Source organism: Ascidia mentula, chromosome 9 (assembly GCF_947561715.1).
Source record: "Ascidia mentula chromosome 9, kaAscMent1.1, whole genome shotgun sequence".
NCBI lineage: Eukaryota > Metazoa > Chordata > Ascidiacea > Phlebobranchia > Ascidiidae > Ascidia > Ascidia mentula.
This window is the reverse complement of record NC_138574.1, coordinates 4,580,237-4,601,227: the sequence shown is the minus strand read 5'-3', so window position 1 is coordinate 4,601,227 and position 20,991 is coordinate 4,580,237. Positions and strand designations below refer to the sequence as shown.

The following is a 20,991-nucleotide window of genomic DNA, read 5'->3' as shown; positions in this document are numbered from 1 at the left end:
TAACTATCCGGATAATTTGGAACTGGGAACATCACTAAATAATACACACAAAACAAGCTTTCCAGCAGTTTTGCGTTGCACTTGAATTTATTTGACTACAACATTAGCGGATAGGCAACGGCGATTTGACCGGATGCCAGCATGAGTAGGCGTTGTGTTCGAGATCACGTCGGGGTCACCAGAATGTAGGGTCTGGAATAGTTTTTGACAGATTTGTAACACAGCGACCCATGATCAAGGCTGTCAAGAAAGTATTGGTATGACAGGCATGTGGCTGCAGGTCCCGTCACTGATGGTGTTCTTGGACCCAAGTTCGATATGGGCCAATACCGAGATTTGGGCTGATCTGGGAGACCACAAGTTATGATCTGTGTGAGACCAAATTGATATCTGTTAATTAGTGGAAAAAGTCGCAATATAAAGGGATATCAAAGACGAGACAGTAACAAAAAGATGATTACTAGGATTACGCGACTTTCGTCTGTTTGGTTTTCTCAAGTTCACGTGCGCATTTTTTATCAAATACAGATTGTTAATGATATGACGTGGTGTTAAACGTTTGTAAACGGACTAAAGCATCTAAAAAAATGCAGGCCTACAAATTATTGTTGTATGTTGAGAGCTGCAAACAGTAGTGCACATTATTTCGACTTAAGAGGTCTCATCAGTGGAGCTGGTGATTCTGTACAACCAGGTTGAATAAGTTTTGTATCTTCATTACATTTGTATTGTACTATTTTTTTGACGACTCCAAGTTGTAGATCTACAATATATAAGCACAACAAAAAATATTTTAATTTACAAAAATCACAAGCACAAGGAAAATAAATACACAAGAATGCATAGGGTTTATGATGAAGCATTTACATTAATGTAAACTTGCACCTTGATCATACAACATGTGATTTGAATTTTTACTGAAAGTAAGATAACAAATTCCACAAAAATGCCAACAATTAGTCAATTGCAAAAAACTTTACACTTAAAAAAAATTTAGTAAAATTTAGAACAAAATTATAAGAAGTAATATAACAACACTGAAAGTGCAAGGATTATAATAGAGATAGAAATAAGTGATTCATATTTCATGCGTTGAAATGTTGGATCTGCTTTCGTTCGCTCCTTAACAATAGATCCACCGACATTCATTCTGGGAAATGGTTGATTTGGAATATCTTTGCCAAGAAATTTGCATAATGGTTCCCAACCATCTTTCACATCATATGCGAGCATTTGCTCTTTTGATGTCTTCTAAATTATGAGCATGTGTATTAATACCAATAGGAATTTACACATTTGATTTTTTTAAACTACTTTGAACATCTTACCGTTAACACATATGAATTGTGCTCACGAAATTTCACCAAAATGTTATTGTTGCTCATTCGCCATGAGGAAAATGGTGTTGTTGGACCATATCCAAAAATTACAATGACTATAAACAATGGAATCATGTGTTTTGTATCTCTTTAAACTTCTGCAGGATATTTGAAAAATTTGTACTCACAGAAATCAGACAAAAATCTGAAGAAACTCCATCCAGTTGGTGACAAAACCATGAGAAAGCATACAAATGTGTTGTCCTGCCATGCTTTTAGTTGCCCTTGCACACTTTTTACCCATCCATCTTCATTTCGAGTTGTAAGGATTATCTAAATACTCTTTGTTAAAGTATTGCTAGTGCGCAAGGCTTGAAAGGTTTTTATGTTACTCACAAAACTTGCAACCTTAAAAATATGTTTTGTTTTTAATTCTGCATTAATTGGGCAACTCCAGACATAAAAAACCCAAAGAGTTGAGAACATGCAAGTACTTTACTGTCAGGAAAAGCTTCAAGCAATTGCTCCCAGAAATGATATACTGGAATGTCAGTCACAGCATCAACTCCATCATAAGATTGTCGTATATCTTCAATACTTGCTTTTCCACCAAGAAAATCATACCAAACTTGCCTTTCAAAAGTTGAAAAACTTAGATATGGAGACAGTTAAAATGTACTTCTATTGTAGCAAACAAATAGATAGATTAATATGGTCTCTAATTCATACAAAAAATGGTCTGCTGTTGAGACCCTAAAATGTTGCAATGATTAATAATGTACCATGTATTGCCAAAAATTACTGCTTCTTTTGTAATCACCTATGTTGTCTGTAATGTTGCATTGTATCATGGACATTGTACCCAAGTATGCTCAGAGCTTCTACCATGGACTTGGTCCCAGTCTTTGGCATACCTGCCATTATAACCTTCATTTCCCCTTTTTATGACGATTTTAGACCTCTTCCAGAAAAGCAAGTTCAACAATGACGTAGAAATGCTGACTCAGCAAAATTCAAAACAAATTTTTATTTTGTTGTTGATAGGCATTATTTACAGTAATTAAATCGTTATTAAATTAAAGAAGAACAATTAGAATATGAGAAAACACACGACATTTTTGTGTCAGTTTTTTGCATTTACGTCGGTCACGGTTAAATCATAGAAAACTAGTATTCTATGGTTAAATAAACATATTTTAAAAATCTGGTCTTCTCAGGTAACCTCTGGCAAAATTTATTTTGGACCTTTGCCGGTAAACAAAGGCGTTTTATCTCACAATGTCATGATCAAATATATTATTCAATGTGGAGAATGTCACTACCACACTTAAAAAAGTAGGTTTACCGATCACGTTTGTACATAGAATACAATAATAACAATAATATTCTCTTTCCACAAATACACAGATCATGGTTTTTGGTCTAACAGATCACAATGTGATCTCACAGATCACGGTGTTCTGTCTCAGATCTCAGATTTGGTCTCATCGACCAGCACAGATCTCGATTTTGTTCTGACAGGACCTGCAGGCAGCATGTTGTGTCACCAGGACTTTCTGGACAGGTTTAATGTTGGGTTCGCGGTGATGCAATTCCTTCAAAATCTTCCGACAAACCAACTGCGATCCTTCATTTCCTGGATGCAACCTACCTTTCCTTTAGAGCAGGGGTTCTTAACCTGGGGTCCGAGAAGACGCATTGAGGGGTCCATAGAACGAAATACAATTATTCCGAAAATCCACGTATTTTCCTCTGTCCATAAGGTTTCGCTGTCCACGAATTTTAATTTTTCGACAATGTGTTCTTGCAAAGGGGTCCATAGCTTTTCAAATAATGTTTTGGTGGTTCGTGATCCAAAAAAGTTTAAGAAACACTGCTTTAGAAGTATAGGTATTTTATAATCTTATTCTCGGCACTGCTATGGGATCCCCACTTTCCGTTGTGATCACGAACATTGTTATGGAATGTGAGGAAAACAGGGCGTTGGCAACGTTTGTTAACCCTCTCAGTTTTCGGAGGCGTTATGTGGACGACACATTCGTAGTCGTGCGACGGGATGACGTACAGTCACTGCTCTCGCATCTCAACTCTATTAAACCAAGCACCAGGTTCACTATGCACTAGGAGAAGAGCAGAGGACTCTCTCCACCCACTCCAACAGTTATCTTTCGTTTCGTTTGGCGCACCCGATCGCACACAAGAGGATGGTAGTAGGCTCAATATATACACGTGCCGAATCGCTAATAACTGATGACGCTGAACGACAACAAGAGGTTGGTTGCGTCGATGAAGCGCTTCTCGCTAACGGTTATCCCCGTTACTTTCCCCGGTTTAATCGCAGCTTGACGCGGAGAAGTGATGGGAGGCCACCAGCGGGTATATTTGTATTATCGTATATTTGTGGATTTTCGAAAAAGTTAAAACGCCTGCTTGGCTACTTTAACATTCAGGTTGTTGAACAGCCGGAGAACAAATTTGTGAGTCAACAAACTTTCGAAGCGAAGAAAACGTTGTTGCCGGCATGACTTAATAAATCCTGAAAGTTATTCACGTAGTCTGTGTTTTTTCCCTGTGCCTTGTTTGCCTAATAGTTAATCATTCCGGCACTGTCAATACACAATACAGCCTAGGTAGTGACCATAATGTCGTCAATTTAATGGGCAATACAGCCTAATTAGAAAAACATACATTAGTCACTACACCATCATTACAAATGCAAAAACACTTGCACAGAAACATAACATTGTAAGAATGCACGTGCATTTTATTTCGCTTTTGTGAAGAAAAAAGCAAAATTGTATCGGGCCGGTCAAATTTCAACAAATAAGTTGACTGTGCATTTTCTAATCCAAAGGCAACGTGAAAGTTAACTTTAATATGTACGCTGTTACTGGTAGCAGGAAGGTGATTCCCCACCGTAAAAGTGTTTTGCAAGATCATCAATGACTTTTCTTTGTTGAAGATGATCCCCGTCGTTAAGTTTCTTGCATAGATGACAATGTGAACTAACGTGATAGGCAGTGGGGGCGTTTGATACTCTGTCCCTGCTATCAAGTGGTTCCCTTATCTTCATTATTGGATAGAAACCCGGATCTTTCCACCATCTGCACATATATCAACGTATAATTTACCTTAAAATAAATTCGACCAGGATCATATGTAGGTGTAGTGCTGGTTAAATTATTAAACTTTATTGTAACGGCAGAATTTGCGCGTCTGGCAGCGCGCCGTCGTCACACCAAGGAATGTCAATTCCGAAAACGCGTGTATTTGCCACACGGGCACAGGCATTTGACAACACGTACGAGGTACACGAACAAGAAACGGAACACGAGCGCAGACACGGACACGAGAAAGAACACGGTTTTCTGTGAAGAAAACGTACACTAAATTCCAGTTAAGCAATGTTAATAAAAATACCCTTACCGGAGTTTTGAGCCAGATCACACGAAACATCAACAAACCAATCCGATTAATATTTCTTACAGCAACTTATTCAAATAGAATTAAGGCAACTCTAGCTTTAATAAAATAAACTTGACATTAAATTCAGCACGCTACACGTGGTACCTAACAACTCAGTTTTACCAAGCATGGCAGAAGGAAAAAAGTTCTCTTGCATTATGATGTCACATACAAGGCCAAATTGATATTGTGTGGAAATTGTATTACCGTATTTTACAGACCATAAGGCGCAACTTAAATCCTTTTTTTTCCTCATAAATTGATCGTGCGCCTTATAAGCCGGTGCGCCCAATGTATGGATCAAGTAGTGCTTTATTGCCTACACTCAAAACCAGTACCGATACTATTATAAATAAACCACCGTCTTACACAATAAACTACGGTAAAAGCAACTGTGATATTCATACTATTGTGACTTGCTTACATTTATTACGTAACAAGTTTTTGTTTAATGAGCTTTATACGGTAACCCATACTCCTTAAAATACGTTGCGTTCTATAGCCCGGTGCGCCTTATGTATGAACAAAAAACTAATCAAAGCAATTTATTGACAGTGCGCCTTATAATCGGGTGCGCTTTATGGTCCGTAAAATACGGTATATGTTTACTGTGTGACGCAGGGGTTGTGCATGAGTGATTTTCGATGTTACATTCTCCCCTTTAAATGTGTGGTTCACTGCAAACACATTTACAAATAAACAAAGAAAACATTGAAATCACGAAACAACGAAGTAAAGAAAGCAACATGCGTGCCGCCGGCGAGCTATCTCCAGCCTGGCATTTGCAATATTCCGCATTTATAAAGCGGCAAACAAGATCGACATAGCGTCCATGATCTATCTTCATCAGTGTTGGATCCTGTGCACCGCAATTCAGGGTCAGTTCGACGACTGCGTGGCCTGAATGCGTCGGATGCACTTATTCGTTTATCGTGCTCGCCTCACAGAGCAAGCACAATTTTGCAATCGGCCGTTTATACGTGGAGCCGGATTGCGTTTTAACTTCGACCTGACGGACAACACCGTGACCGTCCGGAAACGCACGCAGAACCCGTCCCATCTCCCAACGACGTCGGGGTTGTGCCTCATCTACGATCATCACCACATCTCCGGGTTGAAAATTGCGTTGTCGGTCGGGCCACTTCTGACGCAAGGCAATTGTGGGCAAATATTCTCGTGACCATCTTCTCCAAAATTTGTCGGCGAGGTATTGAATGTGTTTCCACCGCCTTCGACTGTAGCAATCTTTGGGATTGATAAGCCCGACTGGAATGCTGTCGCAAGCACGACCCAACAACAGATGATTGGGCGTAAGTGGCTCATCTTCTGTACAGGTGAAACTGATCGGCGTTAGCGGCCTCGAATTTAAAATGCCTTCCACTTCGATCATCAAGGTTTGCAGCATGTCCCCGCCAATTGTTGGGTTCCTTGTAAGCATCGTGTTTAAAATGCGACGAATCGATCTGATCATTCTCTCCCACGAACCTCCCATATGTGAAGCAGCAGGACAATCAACGTCGAACATTCCTTTTGCGACACATCATACATTTGCTGAGTTCCTTCCTCACTGCGGCGCCACCCTTTATGATCCAAAAACGCTGACGCAGCGAAGTCCATGTGTGGTCAGTCCCGCAGTGGCCAACCTTGTGATGGTGGCGCAAGATAATAAGTGCTGTCAAGTGGTGATCATACGGCAGTATGATCGGGTGTTTCGCCTCGAAGGCAATCGGCGCCTTCTCCAACCTCCCCCCAATCCGCAGAACTTCATCAAATAGCTGGGGGTTAAGCTTTGCCAACGAACTGGCATATTTCGACTTTTTCAGTTTCTTCTGCAATTCCCTTTCAGACCTTCCGACATGTGACAAAATATCAATCACAGGAGCGAAGCACTGACGTTGTACGTACTTGATTATTTCCAATTCCGCTTTCTTTAACTTATCCACTGTCAATTTGCCAGTGTTCGCTGAAACCTTTGAAAGCAGGAATGACTTGAATCGTAACAGCCACGCGACCGATGTCTTTAATTTATGAAGAGATGAATAGTGATTCATCAGTCGATCGGTTGACTCTGACTGTGTGCAAACGTTGACGACAATTCTTTTCCTCTCAGCTGGCTGGAACTCCAGGGGCAGCTGTGTTTTCATTTCTGGTGGGGTGGGCCATTGATCTTCTTTCTGCCAGAGAAACTTCGGACCTGTCAGCCATCGAGAGCTGATAAGCTTACGTACCGACAAACCACGCGAAGCATCATCCGCGGGATTCTGCTGTGATCCAACGTGTCTCCATTGTTAAGGGTTTGTCTGTCGATGAATTTTAGCCAACCTGTTTGCAACAAATGTACCAAAACGTTTACTTTGGTTGTATATGCCCTGCCGGACGGCGCACGAGTCCGTCCAAAAAACGGACGTACAGTTATCCAACTTCAATTGGCGTCGAAGCCACTTGTCGGCCTTCACCGCTAGAACAGCAGCGGCCAGTTCAAGCCTGGGAATGCTCTCGGTTTTAGGTGGTGTAACCTTTGCCTTGCCAAATAAAAACGAGCAATATACTTTACCATTAACGTTTACCAACCGGAGGTATGATACGGTTCCGTATCCTTTAGTAGACGCATCCGAAAAGTGATGCATCTCGGACTTCGCCACTGAACCGAATGTCGCCGGCTTGAAACAGCGGGGAAGTGTTAGCTTTTCGAGCTCCGGCAGCTGGGAAAGCCAGCGTCTCCATTCCTCAACATCATCTTCTGGCAGCTCATCATCCCGTCCCAATTTCTGTCGAATTATTTCCTGCTGCAACACCTTAGCAATCAAAGTAACGGGTGCCGCAAAACCCAACGGGTCATACAGCGTATTAACAGCAGATAAAATATTGCGACGTGTGAATTTCTTGCCTTGCATTGTATCAGCTATGCTGAACCCAAATTCATCATTCTTTACACGCCAGTAGACGCCAAGCACACGCTCTTTCACGGAGGCGTCCAAATTTACATCAGTTACCGATTTAGCCCTTTCTGTCTCGGGAATTTGATCCAAGACGTTTTGACTGTTAAACATCCACTTAGTGAGGCGGAATCCTCCCATTTTTAGCAAGTCACATAGCTGCGCCACAATTCCAACAGCGTGTTCGACTGTATCGGTTGAAGTCAAACAGTCGTCAATATAAAAATCGTTGCGAACGATGTCCCCAACGTCTCTGTCAAATCTGCCACCGAATTTTTCGGCCGTCTCCCGCAAGCAAAATGTGGCACAGCTAGGCGACGACGTGGCGCCAAAAATGTGCACCAGCATTCGATGAACCGTAGGAGTTTTAGATAAGTCTCCCCCCGGCCACCACAAAAATCTCAAGGCATCAATGTCCTGTTTTTGAACGCGGACCTGGTGGAACATTGCTTCCACGTCCGCCACTAAAGCGATACTGTTCATACGGAGTCTCTCCAGAACGCCGAATAAACTGTTTACTAAGTCGGGCCCTTGCAGCAACGCGTCGTTAAGCGACAGTCCCTTATGCTGCGCTGCGCAATAAAAAACGATGCGTACCTTTTCAGGCTTTCGTGGATGCCGAACCGGGTGGTGCGGCAAGTACCAATGCACATTGCCAGGGGAACGTCCTTCTTCTTTGAGCTCCTCTGCGTAGCCCTTGTCGATGTAACATTGAATATTCTCTACGTACTTGTCTTTTAACACGAGGTCGCGCGACAAGCGTTTCTTCAGCGACCAAAGCCGTCGCTCAGCCATAGAACGGCTGTCCTGTGGCAGACTAACTTCACTTCGCCATGGAAGCGGCAAATAGAAATGTCCATCGGTATGTTTAACCGAGTCCTTCATCATGTTGAGCACTTTCCTATCCTCAACTGACGTTGGGAATGGAATGTCATCAGGCTCTTGCTGGAATTCCTCTCTCCATGATTTACATTTAAGGAAGTTAACTGAAATATTATCAACGGCAGGATAACAGATTGACGGGCCGACGAGAGACCACCTCAGCGGTGTTCTCGCAGCAAATGGTTGTTTGCGGTCTCCTGTTCTCATCTCCAATACTCTATGGGCATACGTAACGTCAGTGCCAATAAGTAGCAGCACCTCACCATTACACAACTGAGGGAATTCCAATCCCTGAAGGTGTGGAAGACCATTCAGTTCCGTATTTCTCGGGGTTGGATTAGGCTCGACTGGAATAGAGTCAATAGACAAGGCATTGTCTACACTGATTTCTTCATCTTCACTTAACGACAAAACGCGAAAATTTGCGCTAAATCCGTTGTAATTTGCGGGCCTTCTCCCGACGCTGGACATGGTAACTTGTCTCGGACTTCCGTCTATCGAAAGTAGATCTGCTAACTTTTTGTCGTAAAAACTTGTATCGGATCCCTGGTCGAGGAACGCGTACGTCTTGACCTCTCGACCATTGGCTCGAATTTTCACCGGAATAACCGAAAAGTACGCTGAATGGCCGTTCTTTATCGCATTGCACCTGGCTGTAGAATTGTTAGTCTGGCTCCTGGGGGGTTCACTGCGCGGAATTCTATTATAATTTTCCGACGCAGGCACGTATGTCCTCGAACGTACAGGATTTGGCATATCTTCGTGCAGCAATTTGTGGTGCGCGAGGGTGCAGCCCCGAACAGCACATGCACTTGGCCTTGTGCAAAACTTCGACGTGTGTCGATAACCAAAACAGTTATAGCACATAAATTTATCCCTTAGGAACTCTCTTCTTTGAACCTTGGATTTTTTACCAAACGCCTCACATCTTTCCAATACGTGATTACGTTTGCAGCATGGACAGCTCAATATTGGGGCAGGCGACGAACTTGGATTTGTTGTCACAGTGGCGCAGGTAACATTTCTTCCACTGGGTTTACCAGCACGTTTCTTTTCTTCAATTTTCCGGGACACACACAACTGGCCAGGTAAAGTGTTCACTACGGCAGATTCTTCTTCGACAAATTCAACAAGATCTGCGAAATCTGCCTCCCTGCCAGTTTTTCTTACAATCTGCGCAACTCGGCGGCGCCAAAGCCTTTGCGATTCATATGGCAGCTTCTTCGCCAAAGCCACCAAACGATCTATAGTGTTTAAGTCAGCAAAATTTCCAAGTGGGCGGAGTACCAACAAGCATTTCTTCATAGTCTGTGCATAGGCGCGGATACCGGCTGCATCATCAGGTTTCAAGTTAGGGCCATTAGTCAACTCCTCTACGAAGGCTCTAGCGACTATATAAGGCTTACCGAAGTTCTCGTAGAGAATGTTTCTTGCCTCTGGATAGCCTTCCTTTGTCTCCAGGACAGAACAGTGTTCAATCAGAGACCTCGCCTTTCCTTTGCATTGATTGACAAGCAATGTCAGGCGCATATCGTCACTTCGAGTCTTGCATTCGAGATTCGATTCAAAGTAACGTACAAACATCCAATAATCCGTAGGTTTTCCCGAGAACGTCATGTGGTCGGGCTTCGGCATACTCATGCCTTCTCCAACAGCCTTTACGATGCACGGTAATACAGCTGGGCTCTCTTTCATTTCCAAGTCTGGGTGTGTATTCAATACAGGAGCACGTACAAGAGGACTAACGTTGTCACGTGGAACTTCCCCATTTAGGACAAGGGACGCACAATCTCTGGTAGCAGAAGACGTCGTCGGAACTTCTTCGACACCCAGCACCGAGGAAGTCAATTCTACTTCTGGGCTCTGACTATGGTTGGGATCCTTGTCCGGCGATGTCAGATCATTGGGTTCTTCATTCAATATTCTAGCCCTTGCATCGGCAGCCTGGAAATCGTATTTTGCCTTTAACTTCCGCCTTTCTGCTTCCAAGACAACCTTTTCCAAATCTGCCTTCTGTTGCAGAGCCACCCTTTCAAGTTCGGCCTTTCGTCCCAGAGCTGCTTTTTCAAGTTCCGCCTTTCGTTGCCCTTGAACTAGATCGTTTTCTTCCTCGACCTGTTTTAGACGAATCAATGCCAACTCTCGCTCCACCTTTGCCTCTAGACGACTTCTTTCTGTCGCAGATGAGCTCGCCACAGACGAACGTGAGCGGCTGGACCGTGAGGATCTGTGGCTTGAAGCCACAGTTGGTGCCCTATGCTGTGGGCGTAGCACAAGTTCGGGCAATGCATTTGGTAGTTCGAATGGCGTTAACTCCGCAATTCTGGTTTCGAACTCCTTCTTACATTGTTCGACGGACTTCAACTCGTCCTCGCATACAACGCGGTTCTCTGAGTCTTCGCAAGAGGCAATATACATTCCGTACATATTTTGCAATTGTGAGTAGCATTCGTTAATTTGGAACTTAGCTACTTGCAGTAGGGAGTGGTCCTTATTTAAAATGCCTGTCTCAGCCACTGCATACCAACTGTTGAGCTTGTCGACATGGCGGTGTATCTCGTCATAGGATAGTACGACTTGAGCGGCGAGGGGTCTCAACCGTGTAGGCTCCGGCGATTCAAGCGGAGATATAGTCTCATCCATTTCTTCACAGATCGTCAAAAAGTAGAACTTCTTGGAAACTTTGTTTCAGAAAGACTCCGAAAACTTTAATGTAACGACAGAATTTGCGCGTCTGGCAGCGCGCCGTCGTCACACCAAGGAATGTCAATTCCCGAAAACGCGTGTATTTGCCACACGGGCACAGGCACTTGACAACACGTACAAGAATCGGAACACGAGCACAGACACAAGAAAGAACACGGTTTTCTGTGAAGAAAACGTACACTAAGATTCCAGTTAAGCAATGTTAATAAAAATACCCTTACCGGAGTTTTGAGCCAGATCACACGAAACATCAACAAACCAATCCGATTAATATTTTTTACAGCAACTTATTCAAATAGAATTAAGGCAACTCTAGCTTTAATAAAATAAACTTGACATTAAATTCAGCACGCTACACGTGGTACCTAACAACTCAGTTTTACCAAGCATGGCAGAAGGAAAAAAGTTCTCTTGCATTATGATGTCACATACAAGGCCAAATTGATATTGTGTGGAAATTGAATTATATGTTTACTGTGTGACGCAAGGGTTGTGCATGAGTGATTTTCGATGTTACATTATAATGATACGTTTTAGGTAAGCTGCAGATAAGATCACTGTTTCGAACCACTAAGTCTCATCAAAGCAGCTTGATGACCATTGATAATCTTTCCCGTCATACGGCAAGATATGTATTTGAAGTTTTGTCAGGCGTGCACCAGTTTCATCAAAGCATCAAATGGAAATTTATGTTCACACTTTTAACACAGCAAGGCAGTACAATTTTTGGTTTGTGTCTGCATGGTATGCTTCTTATGCCACAGTGTGATCACGATAGAGTGTAAATAAATAAAGGAAATGTCAAATGTATGGTCAATTGTCTTTTAGACAATAAGTCCTATTTGTGTGTAAAACCTGGTTTGTTCGCGTGCTTGTCACTGTTGTAGCGTTACATTTAAGGAATTACAACCCAAAATTCAGCTTCCCAAACCAAGTTAGAGCCAGCATGCACCACCGTACAGAGGGGTGACATTTGGGAAAATGGACAGAGTATGTTTAACTGACTCAGCTTCTTTTATAGTCATCACGAAATGAGATGAATGGCGATATAAAACACTGTCGCCTTGACTTCATGTGGATCATTGATATTCATTTTTACCAGCCACTGGAGAGGTATTATTGGGCGAACCGTACACAGGAGGTGCTGGAACGGTCTTTTGATGGCACTACAAGTGATATTCTGCCGGCCCGTGTACTCAGTTTTAAATACTGTTCCTTTGTGGTTATTTAATATACACCTTGCGCATGCTTCGGTAACGTGGAATTAAGGACATGATCTTTGGAAAGTCATGTTGAATGATTATCACGAAATACTTACTACCACGTTAGATATCACCACTTTTAGAATATGTCAAATATAATAAATAAATAAATAAAGGTAATTTTCATACAAATACCGAAAAAAGCTTTTGTATTCGGTTTCATTCCTTTCCACTTGTTTCAAATATTCCGCCAGTCGTTTTGGATCGTAATCGAAATCCTCTGCGTGTATGAAGGAGTTTGGTGGAGCCAGACGGGCCACGTCGACCTTTTTTGGGCCCCAAACTACCGGCACGCATCCAACGTACAAAGAGTTGATCCAAAATTTCTCTGTGACGTAATCGTTGCAACCCTTCGTGTTTTCAAATGCAAAATAGAATCTAAATGAAACAACATTGGAAATTTATAAAATAATTGTAAGAGAAACGATTTGGTGGAAAAGAACAACAGACGTTTTCTGCGAGTCAAATAATTTTGGTTTCAAGATCCTTACTTGTACATTCGTATAACTTTGTAAAGTTCCGCATTGCTACTTGACAGTGGTTTGTGGTTGCATTTACCGAACTGTTCGAAGTTGTATTCCTTCCCAAGTTTCTGGGCAAACTTCATTCTATCTTTTGCTCCCTTCGTAGAGGTACAATCGCTCACGACGAAAACCGCGGATTTCATTTTCTCCTTCGCACATAACAGTGTCGCAGTTTAATTCAGTGAAACAAATCAAGATAACGATTTATGGTTCGTTAATCATTTACGTTCATGAGTGGTGTGACACACATAAGAAGGCAAACAAATGAATGATAAAACGATAGGTGGCTACTGTTTAGCTCGTAATATTACACTGAAACAGTGTTTCCAAGTTTCCGTCCGCGAAAACCTGTTGACAGGCAACCTGCAATACGTCATACACTTAAAGTGAACATAAACGGCTTCCATCTATATCATGACGTTATTAGGTCATGCAACGTGAAGATAAACATAAGCAACAATGTAGTTCTAACCTATGTAACATAACTTACGATTTAATAAATCTTCAAAACAAACAGTAAAGCCCATGTAACTGCTAAAAAATTCAATTTTCAGACGTTTTGATTGTAACTACGTAGTTATAACTTGATGCAGTAAAACCGATTTTGCAGGCATTAATTTATCACAAAATTTGTTTACACAACTTCAAAACCCAATACGTGCAAGTAATAACATAATTATCCTTCCATTGATACCGATCGATCAATTTTAGTTTATCAACACAGATTTATCGTCTACCCATTGTTTTCGCAAATCAGTTGCAATTTACGCAGCGTATTGTATACTTCGCATTTCGTTTGCTGAGTGCCCACAACATCAAGTGCAAGCCTATAAATATTTGCCTATCACAGTTTCTTCTGTTTTGACGACGCTTTTGTGCAAAGCCTACCCAGATTATTGTTGGTTATACGTAGCTACATTGCTCTGCGTGATTTGATTTACATGTGATAATTATCTACCGCCAACCAAATATTTTTAAACCAGTTGCTTGGCCGTAAGCTGTTCCACAAAGGTTCGTCTTGATAGTTTGTACAGTTAAGTTTGACAGGCAACGGTTTGCCAGCCAACGCAAAGTCTTCATAAGGTGGAATAGTCTACACTGATTAGCTATTGCCGACAAAACAAGCACATGAGACTTAATAAGTCAACACTCATGCCTTTCACTAAAAACATCCTCAGCACAAATTTTAGCGTATAGCTTGGGGATGGGGCAACCATTTTGATACGGGGGGAATAAATTATAAAAAATTACAGGTGACCTAATGGGCTATGTAAGTAAAAGTGGAGAAAGAATGTTTACCCTACATGAACCAACCAACCTATTTACATTAATTAACATTTAAATATTGGACAGCAAAAATTGACCAGTAAAATTACATTCCACTGCGTTATGAACGGTTTCCTGGGTGACACTAATTTATATCAATCCCTGGCGTCCGCAGTTGGTCCAGCTTGTCTGGTATAGCTTCAACGAAATAATAAAGTAATATCTAAGTTTTAGCTTTGGATTTTAATCAATTTTGGTTTGCAGAAACTCTATTGGCATGAATTGGTTATAATTGTATGATTGCATTCAAACAATTGTTATTAACTTTGTGTATAAGCTGCAGACAGATGGCCACTGTTTCGACCTAAAAGGTCTCATCAGTGCAGCTGGTGTGACTGTCAGACGACTTTGCTGACCAAACGGCCAAGCAAAGACTTCCACTTTGTGGTGACTATGCAGTCACCGTCATCCGTTGGTTGGTGCTTGGCCGTTTGGTCAGCAAAGTCGTCTGACAGTCACACCAGCTGCACTGATGAGACCTTTTAGGTCGAAACAGTGGCCATCTGTCTGCAGCTTATACACAAATTCATATAATTGGCTCCACATTGCTTATCATATGATTATTGTGACACGGGGCCTGACGGCACTATTGGTTGAGCTTGCTTGGCCGTAGTGTTTCCACCTTGTTTGCTCCGTAAGGTTGCACCTAGTTTGGTGCCCAACGGATGACGGTGACTGTATAGTCACCACAAAGTGGAAGTCTTTGCTTGGCCGTTTGGTCAGCAAAGTCGTCTGCCAGTCACACCAGCTGCACTGATGAGACCTTTTAGGTCGAAACAGTGGCCATCTGTCTGCAGCTTATACACAAGTTCATATTATTGGCTCCACATTGCTTATCAATTGTTATTAACTGTTGTTTGTCTTTCAGTTATATGCATCCGTACCTCTCTTAATGTTTTAAATACTTCTTCAAATTCCTCGTCGCTAAAACCTTTAATGTCAGTTTTAATGTGTAATGCCTCTTTGTCCCTGTAAACAAAGGTATCATGCGTTGTGCTGTTTGCTATTTTGACTTATCCACCTTTGTACCTTCCTATACGGCGAAGAAGCCAATCACGTGATGTGTGGGGAATAAGTGCTGCAAATACGTCTGAGTCTCTTCGGTAATGCATGGACCAGTTGAAATATCCGTCAAATTCTTTCAGAGACTTGTGATACATGTTACGCACCGTCCAAGGGCTTTCGCCGCACCACCAAACGTACACTTTTCCATCTCTAAAGCACACGAAATCTTTGTACACCGTTAGTTAATATATTATACCACGTTAAAATATTTTATTAGTCCACATCAGTCTGTAAACATGGTAATAGGATTTCAAAACTACATTTATTAGCTTACAATCGGTTGGTAAATTTGCTATAATTTTGTTTACCTCCTACATTTTACTATTAATTGCTTTTAACCTTGAATGTGTTGATGGATTAGGCAATGACTTTGTGTTGGTTGATTTCATGAAGAAAACGACTGCATCGCTCTGATTGTACAGACTCCTGTCTGTAGTGATTATGCACCCACCACCGCATTCTGCAGTGTCAGGAAGAATCCACTCAATTTTGCGGAATGGTGGAGCCCACAAAAGGATCGTCGGCTTGGATTTGTTCTCTGACGAAAAAATGTGACGCAGGTTTTCACGCGCTTTTGCGTGTTCAAAGCACTATTGTCTCACTGCAATCACGTGGTCATACGTTTTATCCAATAAAAATGAAAGTGAAACACACTGCGTCCGAATCGAGTCACCAAACCACAACTCAACCTTGTGAATAACAATAGAAAGCGCCTGCTTAGCAAAAACCAGCTGCTCTTGTGGTATGGTGATGTTTGAAGGTTGATTAATACGATCTGGACATCGGATGCGGGAGGCAAAAAAATGAAACACACTTACATATGAAACAAGTTAAAAATACTATTTAGAATTGTAAGTCTAAGTCATAAGTTCCACTCGGTAAGCCTATTTCTAATATCTATGAATGTATTTTGCGTCCCGATAAGCAATATCATTGACGCATGCCAAACTATGTATGGTTGCAAATTATTGGCATTTGGTGGGCTAGTTCATCATGTCACACAGAAATATTTTCACAAATATAATTAAATAGTGGATTATAATATCCACCAACACATGTAGTGAAAAGTTGTTGTTAATTGTGTTCATGTAACTATTTATGTAAGAAGTCCCAGTTCAATGTCAAACTACGTGAATGTACGTAGGGCGTGATTTAGCCGCTTGCGACAGGTTCATCAAAAAAGATCAGGTAAAATTCTTGCATTATTGAGTTTAAATTTATCATATCAATTTTAGACAAAGAGATTCTGGGTATAGATTTGCGTTTATAATAAAAGAGTACGTTTGGCAAATTAACTTGTCCCAGTTGTTGTCAACGCAGTAAAATCAAATATGTACCTTTTGACGGTTTGGGTTGTACAAAATCTTTTCTTTGTCCAACGATGTATGAAATTGTAATTAAACACGTTAATGTTGAAATGGCCAGAAAATAACGGATTTTACATCTTAAATTCATGCTTTCTGAACTCATTAACCACTAATTCATTTATCTATTATATTCCTAGAACTTCAAAAGGAGTAAAATACCGTCAGCGCCAGTATAAGATCTTTCTTACAGAAATATTAATTTTGTCTATTGGCATCATCAGTTTCTGTCTTATTCACATAGAAACTGAGGATACCAATAGTTGAAATTAATATTTACTAAAGGTCCGCTAGGTCCGCGAGGCAAAATTTATCTGTGCTTGTATAAGATGACGCTCATTTCGCCTTTTTCTGGAAAAGTAGTCCCAGCTACAAGACGTTTTCAATTCACCAAAACAAATATTCGTTGTGAAACCAACACTACAAAACCAGATGACCTACCAATCGAGCCAACAGTGGTTGCATACAAAATTTGGCCGATAAACATAGATTTTTCTCTATACAAACTTTAATTTTTGAACTGCCAACAAAATCTGTTACTCTAAAAACGACAAACAAAATAACGATGCTTACTTCTGACGAAAAATTTCGACGCAGTGCGATAAAAGGAAAAATAAATCTGGCTACGTTAGTAACTAATTAGGGGACCAAAAAACAGCCAGAAAATGTAACAAACCCTCGTGTAATTAAAGGTTGGATAATGCGGACCTATGACATTAGAATGTATCTAGTGCACCTGTAGTATTAGAAGGTACCTAGCGGACCTAGCGGACCTGGCGGACCTGGCGGACCTGGCGGACCTGGCGGACCTGGCGGACCTGGCGGACCTGGCGGATCTGGCGGACCTGGCGGACCTGGCGGACCTGGCGGACCTGGCGGACCTGGCGGACCTGGCGGACCTGGCGGACCTGGCGGACCTGGCGGACCTGGCGGACCTGGCGGACCTGGCGGACCTGACGGACCTAGCGGACCTAGCGGACCTAGCGGTCCTAGCGGACCTAGCGGACCTAGCGGACCTGCAGTATTAGAAGGTACCGTATTCATTTATCTATTTCACACTTTTTTGAAAGTATATTTATTATTTACACAAGAACTAACATCCTATTGACATGAACTCCAGTTGCTGTACGACAAGGTAGAGATTTATGCCCATTGAGCTAGTGGCAGGCATTTAAAGTTAGGTCAGGATTTTAGGCAACTCAAACACAAACACATCACATGCTTTTGTTCCCGAAACAAATACGAAATTGCCTTCAATGGAAATTCCCACCAACTACTCTTTATGTAGTTGCAAAACGTAACCCTTACTAATTACGCTAGCTAAATTCCATAATGCAACATATATACATGGTCCTGTGATTGCCACTTTTTGTGAACACGATAAAAATTGCAAGAAACTGGTCATTTATATCGTTAAGTAACTTCAGCTTTTGCTGAAAAGATTCCGCTGACACATAATTTCCAGCACTGTGCGAGTTTACCTCCAAAATAATTTAGTCTGGCATCATTTTTAACCCTGAGCTTAGTTGGGAAATCAATGCTGTGCTTTCTGCTTTATAATGCCATTGGACTTCACAACAGGTCTTCGCTTGTGTGCCTCGCATGTCTGGCTGGTTCATTTCCTTTTTTTCCTGCACAGGCATATAGAAATAATAATTTACGACTATTGGCTAAATATCAGCGCAACCTGAGTGTAAGTGTTTCCATTAAACTGGAAGGTGGTGCACTTCTCTGTCAATTGAAACAGCTTTTTTATAATGGCTTAGTTTAGACCTTGTAAACCACTATTGCTACATTGCACTGACCAGGACAAGATGAGGTTAATGAGGAATTGTTGGTAAAAAGACTGGCAAATCAAGTGTGGCCCAGGTGGAACTCACTGGCAGCGTTTTGATTCTGTATATAAAATAAAAGGTGTCCTTCACGGTGCTTAGGTGAGTTTTAGGTGAAGCAGGCTTGTAAACTTCGCGGATAACCACTTTACGCATCTATAGTTAAAACTATCGATTGAGTTTAAGATTGGTCGAAGGGAAATGGGCGCTTTATGCATTTTTGAAAGTCCATATAATGTCGGGGTCCTGTCAGATGCTGGAAGCTTTTTTCGAATTTAAGTATCATCAAGAAACGTGTGCACACGCATCGCTGAACATCTGCGATCGCCAATCGGAAGTGTGCAAACATCTACTTGACTACCCGACTCACAAAGTAAATTTCATTGACCCCAATTTCCTTGCGTCGGCGAGAGACAGGTATCGTCTCCTGTTCATGGAATCGCTGTTCATACAAGAGCAACAACCACAACTTAATCTCGAGAGCTCTTCTGTACCACTATTTCTTTTCAACGTTTAATGTGCTTTTTTGTGTGTGTTTTGTGCCGTTTACTGAGTTGTGACGTCAGTCAGGTCAGCTCCTTAAAATCCTGAAGATATACCAAGCGCGTCATTTTCAACTGATGATGGCATAAGCACTTGCTGAAACGTTTTTAACAAACAAAACATGTCAATGTTTTATTTATTTAGGCCAACTATTGTTTAGGTTTTGTTGCAGACGAATGCTAAAGCCGACATTCTAAACCGACATTATATTTTTCCATAGTTTTGTCTCTGTTTAGCATTGCAAGCCTTTAACAATGGGATATTCTGTGCATGATGCTTACATAATTCCAACTTTATCTTTACTTTGCTTTGATTATTTATGACTGTTAAGCGCTCTGTAGCATGGGCGCAATTTCATGTATGCATTGAAACTGTCAAGTAAGAATCCAATCGAAATCAAATCATTTTCGTTTACGCACATACACAACCAACGGTACTTAAATTGGCATGGGCACGAATAAAACCTTCGGAGTCATGAAACAAACAAGTGTTTCTTTTTACCAGAAAAGCTTTTAATTACTAAGTAGTATGCCTGGCAGCATCAGCAACAAACTATTTAAAGTCAGGCGCCAATGTGAAGGTAATTTCCTCCGATGCCGTAGGATCGCAGCCAGTCGCACTGGGGAAGTTTTGCAACAACGCGTTGAGACAAGCCGCTTCGGATGTAAGGCTGGCATCCAGTCGTGCTGGCCATTGCATAACTCAACGCTAACTTGGTTCGAAAAGGTTTCTCAATGGTACATGTTGATACAACACACGGAGAGCAGCAGTGTATACTAAAAATAGATAAATGCTACAATGATAAAACGATAAAACTGACCGTACAGTACAAACCTCTGGTGCTACGGCGCTCTGATCAGATGTAACGAGTGACCTACTTTTAAGTTCATCACCACAGGCATCCATTGCTTATTCAGGTGAAACAACGATAAACAGATTTAAAATAAAGGAAAGAAATAAAATGCGCGGGGCTCACATAACCGACGGTAAAATTAATTTTTGAATGTTGATTTTTGCTGCTAGTTTTGTGTGGCTTAGTGTAGACCGCAATGCAATAGTCCAACATCATGCGCGGGGCTCACATAAACAGCGCCAACTACCGGTACGATCGTTTTGCCATATGTTCCGGCTTTAACAGACACGCTAAGGTGTATGATGTTGGACTATGGTATTGCGGTCTACACTAAGCCACACAGAACACTGGGCAGGGTGTTGTCTCACCCTATCGAGAAGGGTACGGCCCAACCAAAAGGCGTCGTCTATTACATTCCGTGCAAGGACTGCGGTGGAGCGTACATCGGTGAAACAGGGAGAACGTTACAGACTCGGTTAAAAGAGCATCGCCGCGACGTTGCAGCGAAGAACAGCCAGAGGACAGCACTGGCGAAACACGCTGCCACACTCTTTCACCGAGTTAACTTTGATGACGTGCAAATCCTAGAGATGGAGGACGATCATACAAAACGTCTGTTCCTGGAGACGCTCCACGTCCATAAAAACGACAATTGCATAAACGATAAGGAGCAATGTGTGTATTTTCCAGCTGTATACAACAACTTGTTGTAAATGTTACGCCCCGCTACACACCTGGTTCACGTGACGATGCAAGTGGTGCCAATGGTATTTATTACCTTTTCCTTGTTTTTCTTGCGTTTTTCCTGCGTTTTTAGTGCTTTATGCGCGTGATGCTTCACTGTTGACATAACCCTGAAGAAGTCTCGCCGGATGGCAGAAGAAACGTTGGTTTCAAATAAACAATTTAGAAAC

At 41.7% G+C, this 20,991-nt stretch overlaps 2 protein-coding genes across 3 annotated transcripts; both read right to left on the bottom strand.

Moving 5' to 3' along the window:
- Window positions 1–777: 777 nt before the first annotated feature.
- LOC145913985 (uncharacterized) lies at window positions 778–2,289 on the bottom strand. 2 transcript variants are annotated; one of them, XM_083001756.1, is made up of 5 exons: window positions 2,140–2,289; window positions 1,814–1,952; window positions 1,508–1,652; window positions 1,329–1,435; window positions 778–1,251 (listed from the first exon to the last, which is right to left on the bottom strand). In XM_083001756.1, the coding sequence occupies exons 1-5, from the start codon at window positions 2,250–2,252 to the stop codon at window positions 1,015–1,017; spliced, it is 741 nt and encodes a 246-aa protein (XP_082857882.1). In that variant the 5' UTR covers window positions 2,253–2,289; the 3' UTR covers window positions 778–1,014. The 2 variants fall into 2 exon arrangements, with proteins under 2 accessions (XP_082857882.1, XP_082857883.1); XM_083001757.1 differs by having other exon boundaries at window positions 778–1,248.
- Window positions 2,290–4,206: 1,917 nt separating this feature from the next.
- On the bottom strand, window positions 4,207–20,130 carry LOC145913910 (4-galactosyl-N-acetylglucosaminide 3-alpha-L-fucosyltransferase FUT6-like). The gene is made up of 7 exons (XM_083001678.1): window positions 20,103–20,130; window positions 15,825–16,023; window positions 15,450–15,635; window positions 15,305–15,389; window positions 13,062–13,243; window positions 12,706–12,948; window positions 4,207–4,423 (listed from the first exon to the last, which is right to left on the bottom strand). The coding sequence occupies exons 1-7, from the start codon at window positions 20,128–20,130 to the stop codon at window positions 4,207–4,209; spliced, it is 1,140 nt and encodes a 379-aa protein (XP_082857804.1).
- Window positions 20,131–20,991: the final 861 nt, after the last annotated feature.

Coding starts and splice junctions, on each gene's coding strand:
- LOC145913910 (XM_083001678.1), bottom strand. CDS start 20,130: ATGGATGCCTGTGGTGATGAACTTAAAA. Junction 13,244..15,304: donor TATTTAAAACATTAAGAGAG/GTACGGATGCAT, acceptor TTATGTGCGAAG/GAGAAAATGAAATCCGCGGT. Junction 12,949..13,061: donor AAAGTTATACGAATGTACAA/GTAAGGATCTTG, acceptor TGTTTCATTTAG/ATTCTATTTTGCATTTGAAA.
- LOC145913985 (XM_083001756.1), bottom strand. CDS start 2,252: ATGAAGGTTATAATGGCAGGTATGCCAAAGACTGGGACCAAGTCCATG. Junction 1,953..2,139: donor CAACATTACAGACAACATAG/GTGATTACAAAA, acceptor AACTTTTGAAAG/GCAAGTTTGGTATGATTTTC. Junction 1,252..1,328: donor ACAATTCATATGTGTTAACG/GTAAGATGTTCA, acceptor CTCATAATTTAG/AAGACATCAAAAGAGCAAAT.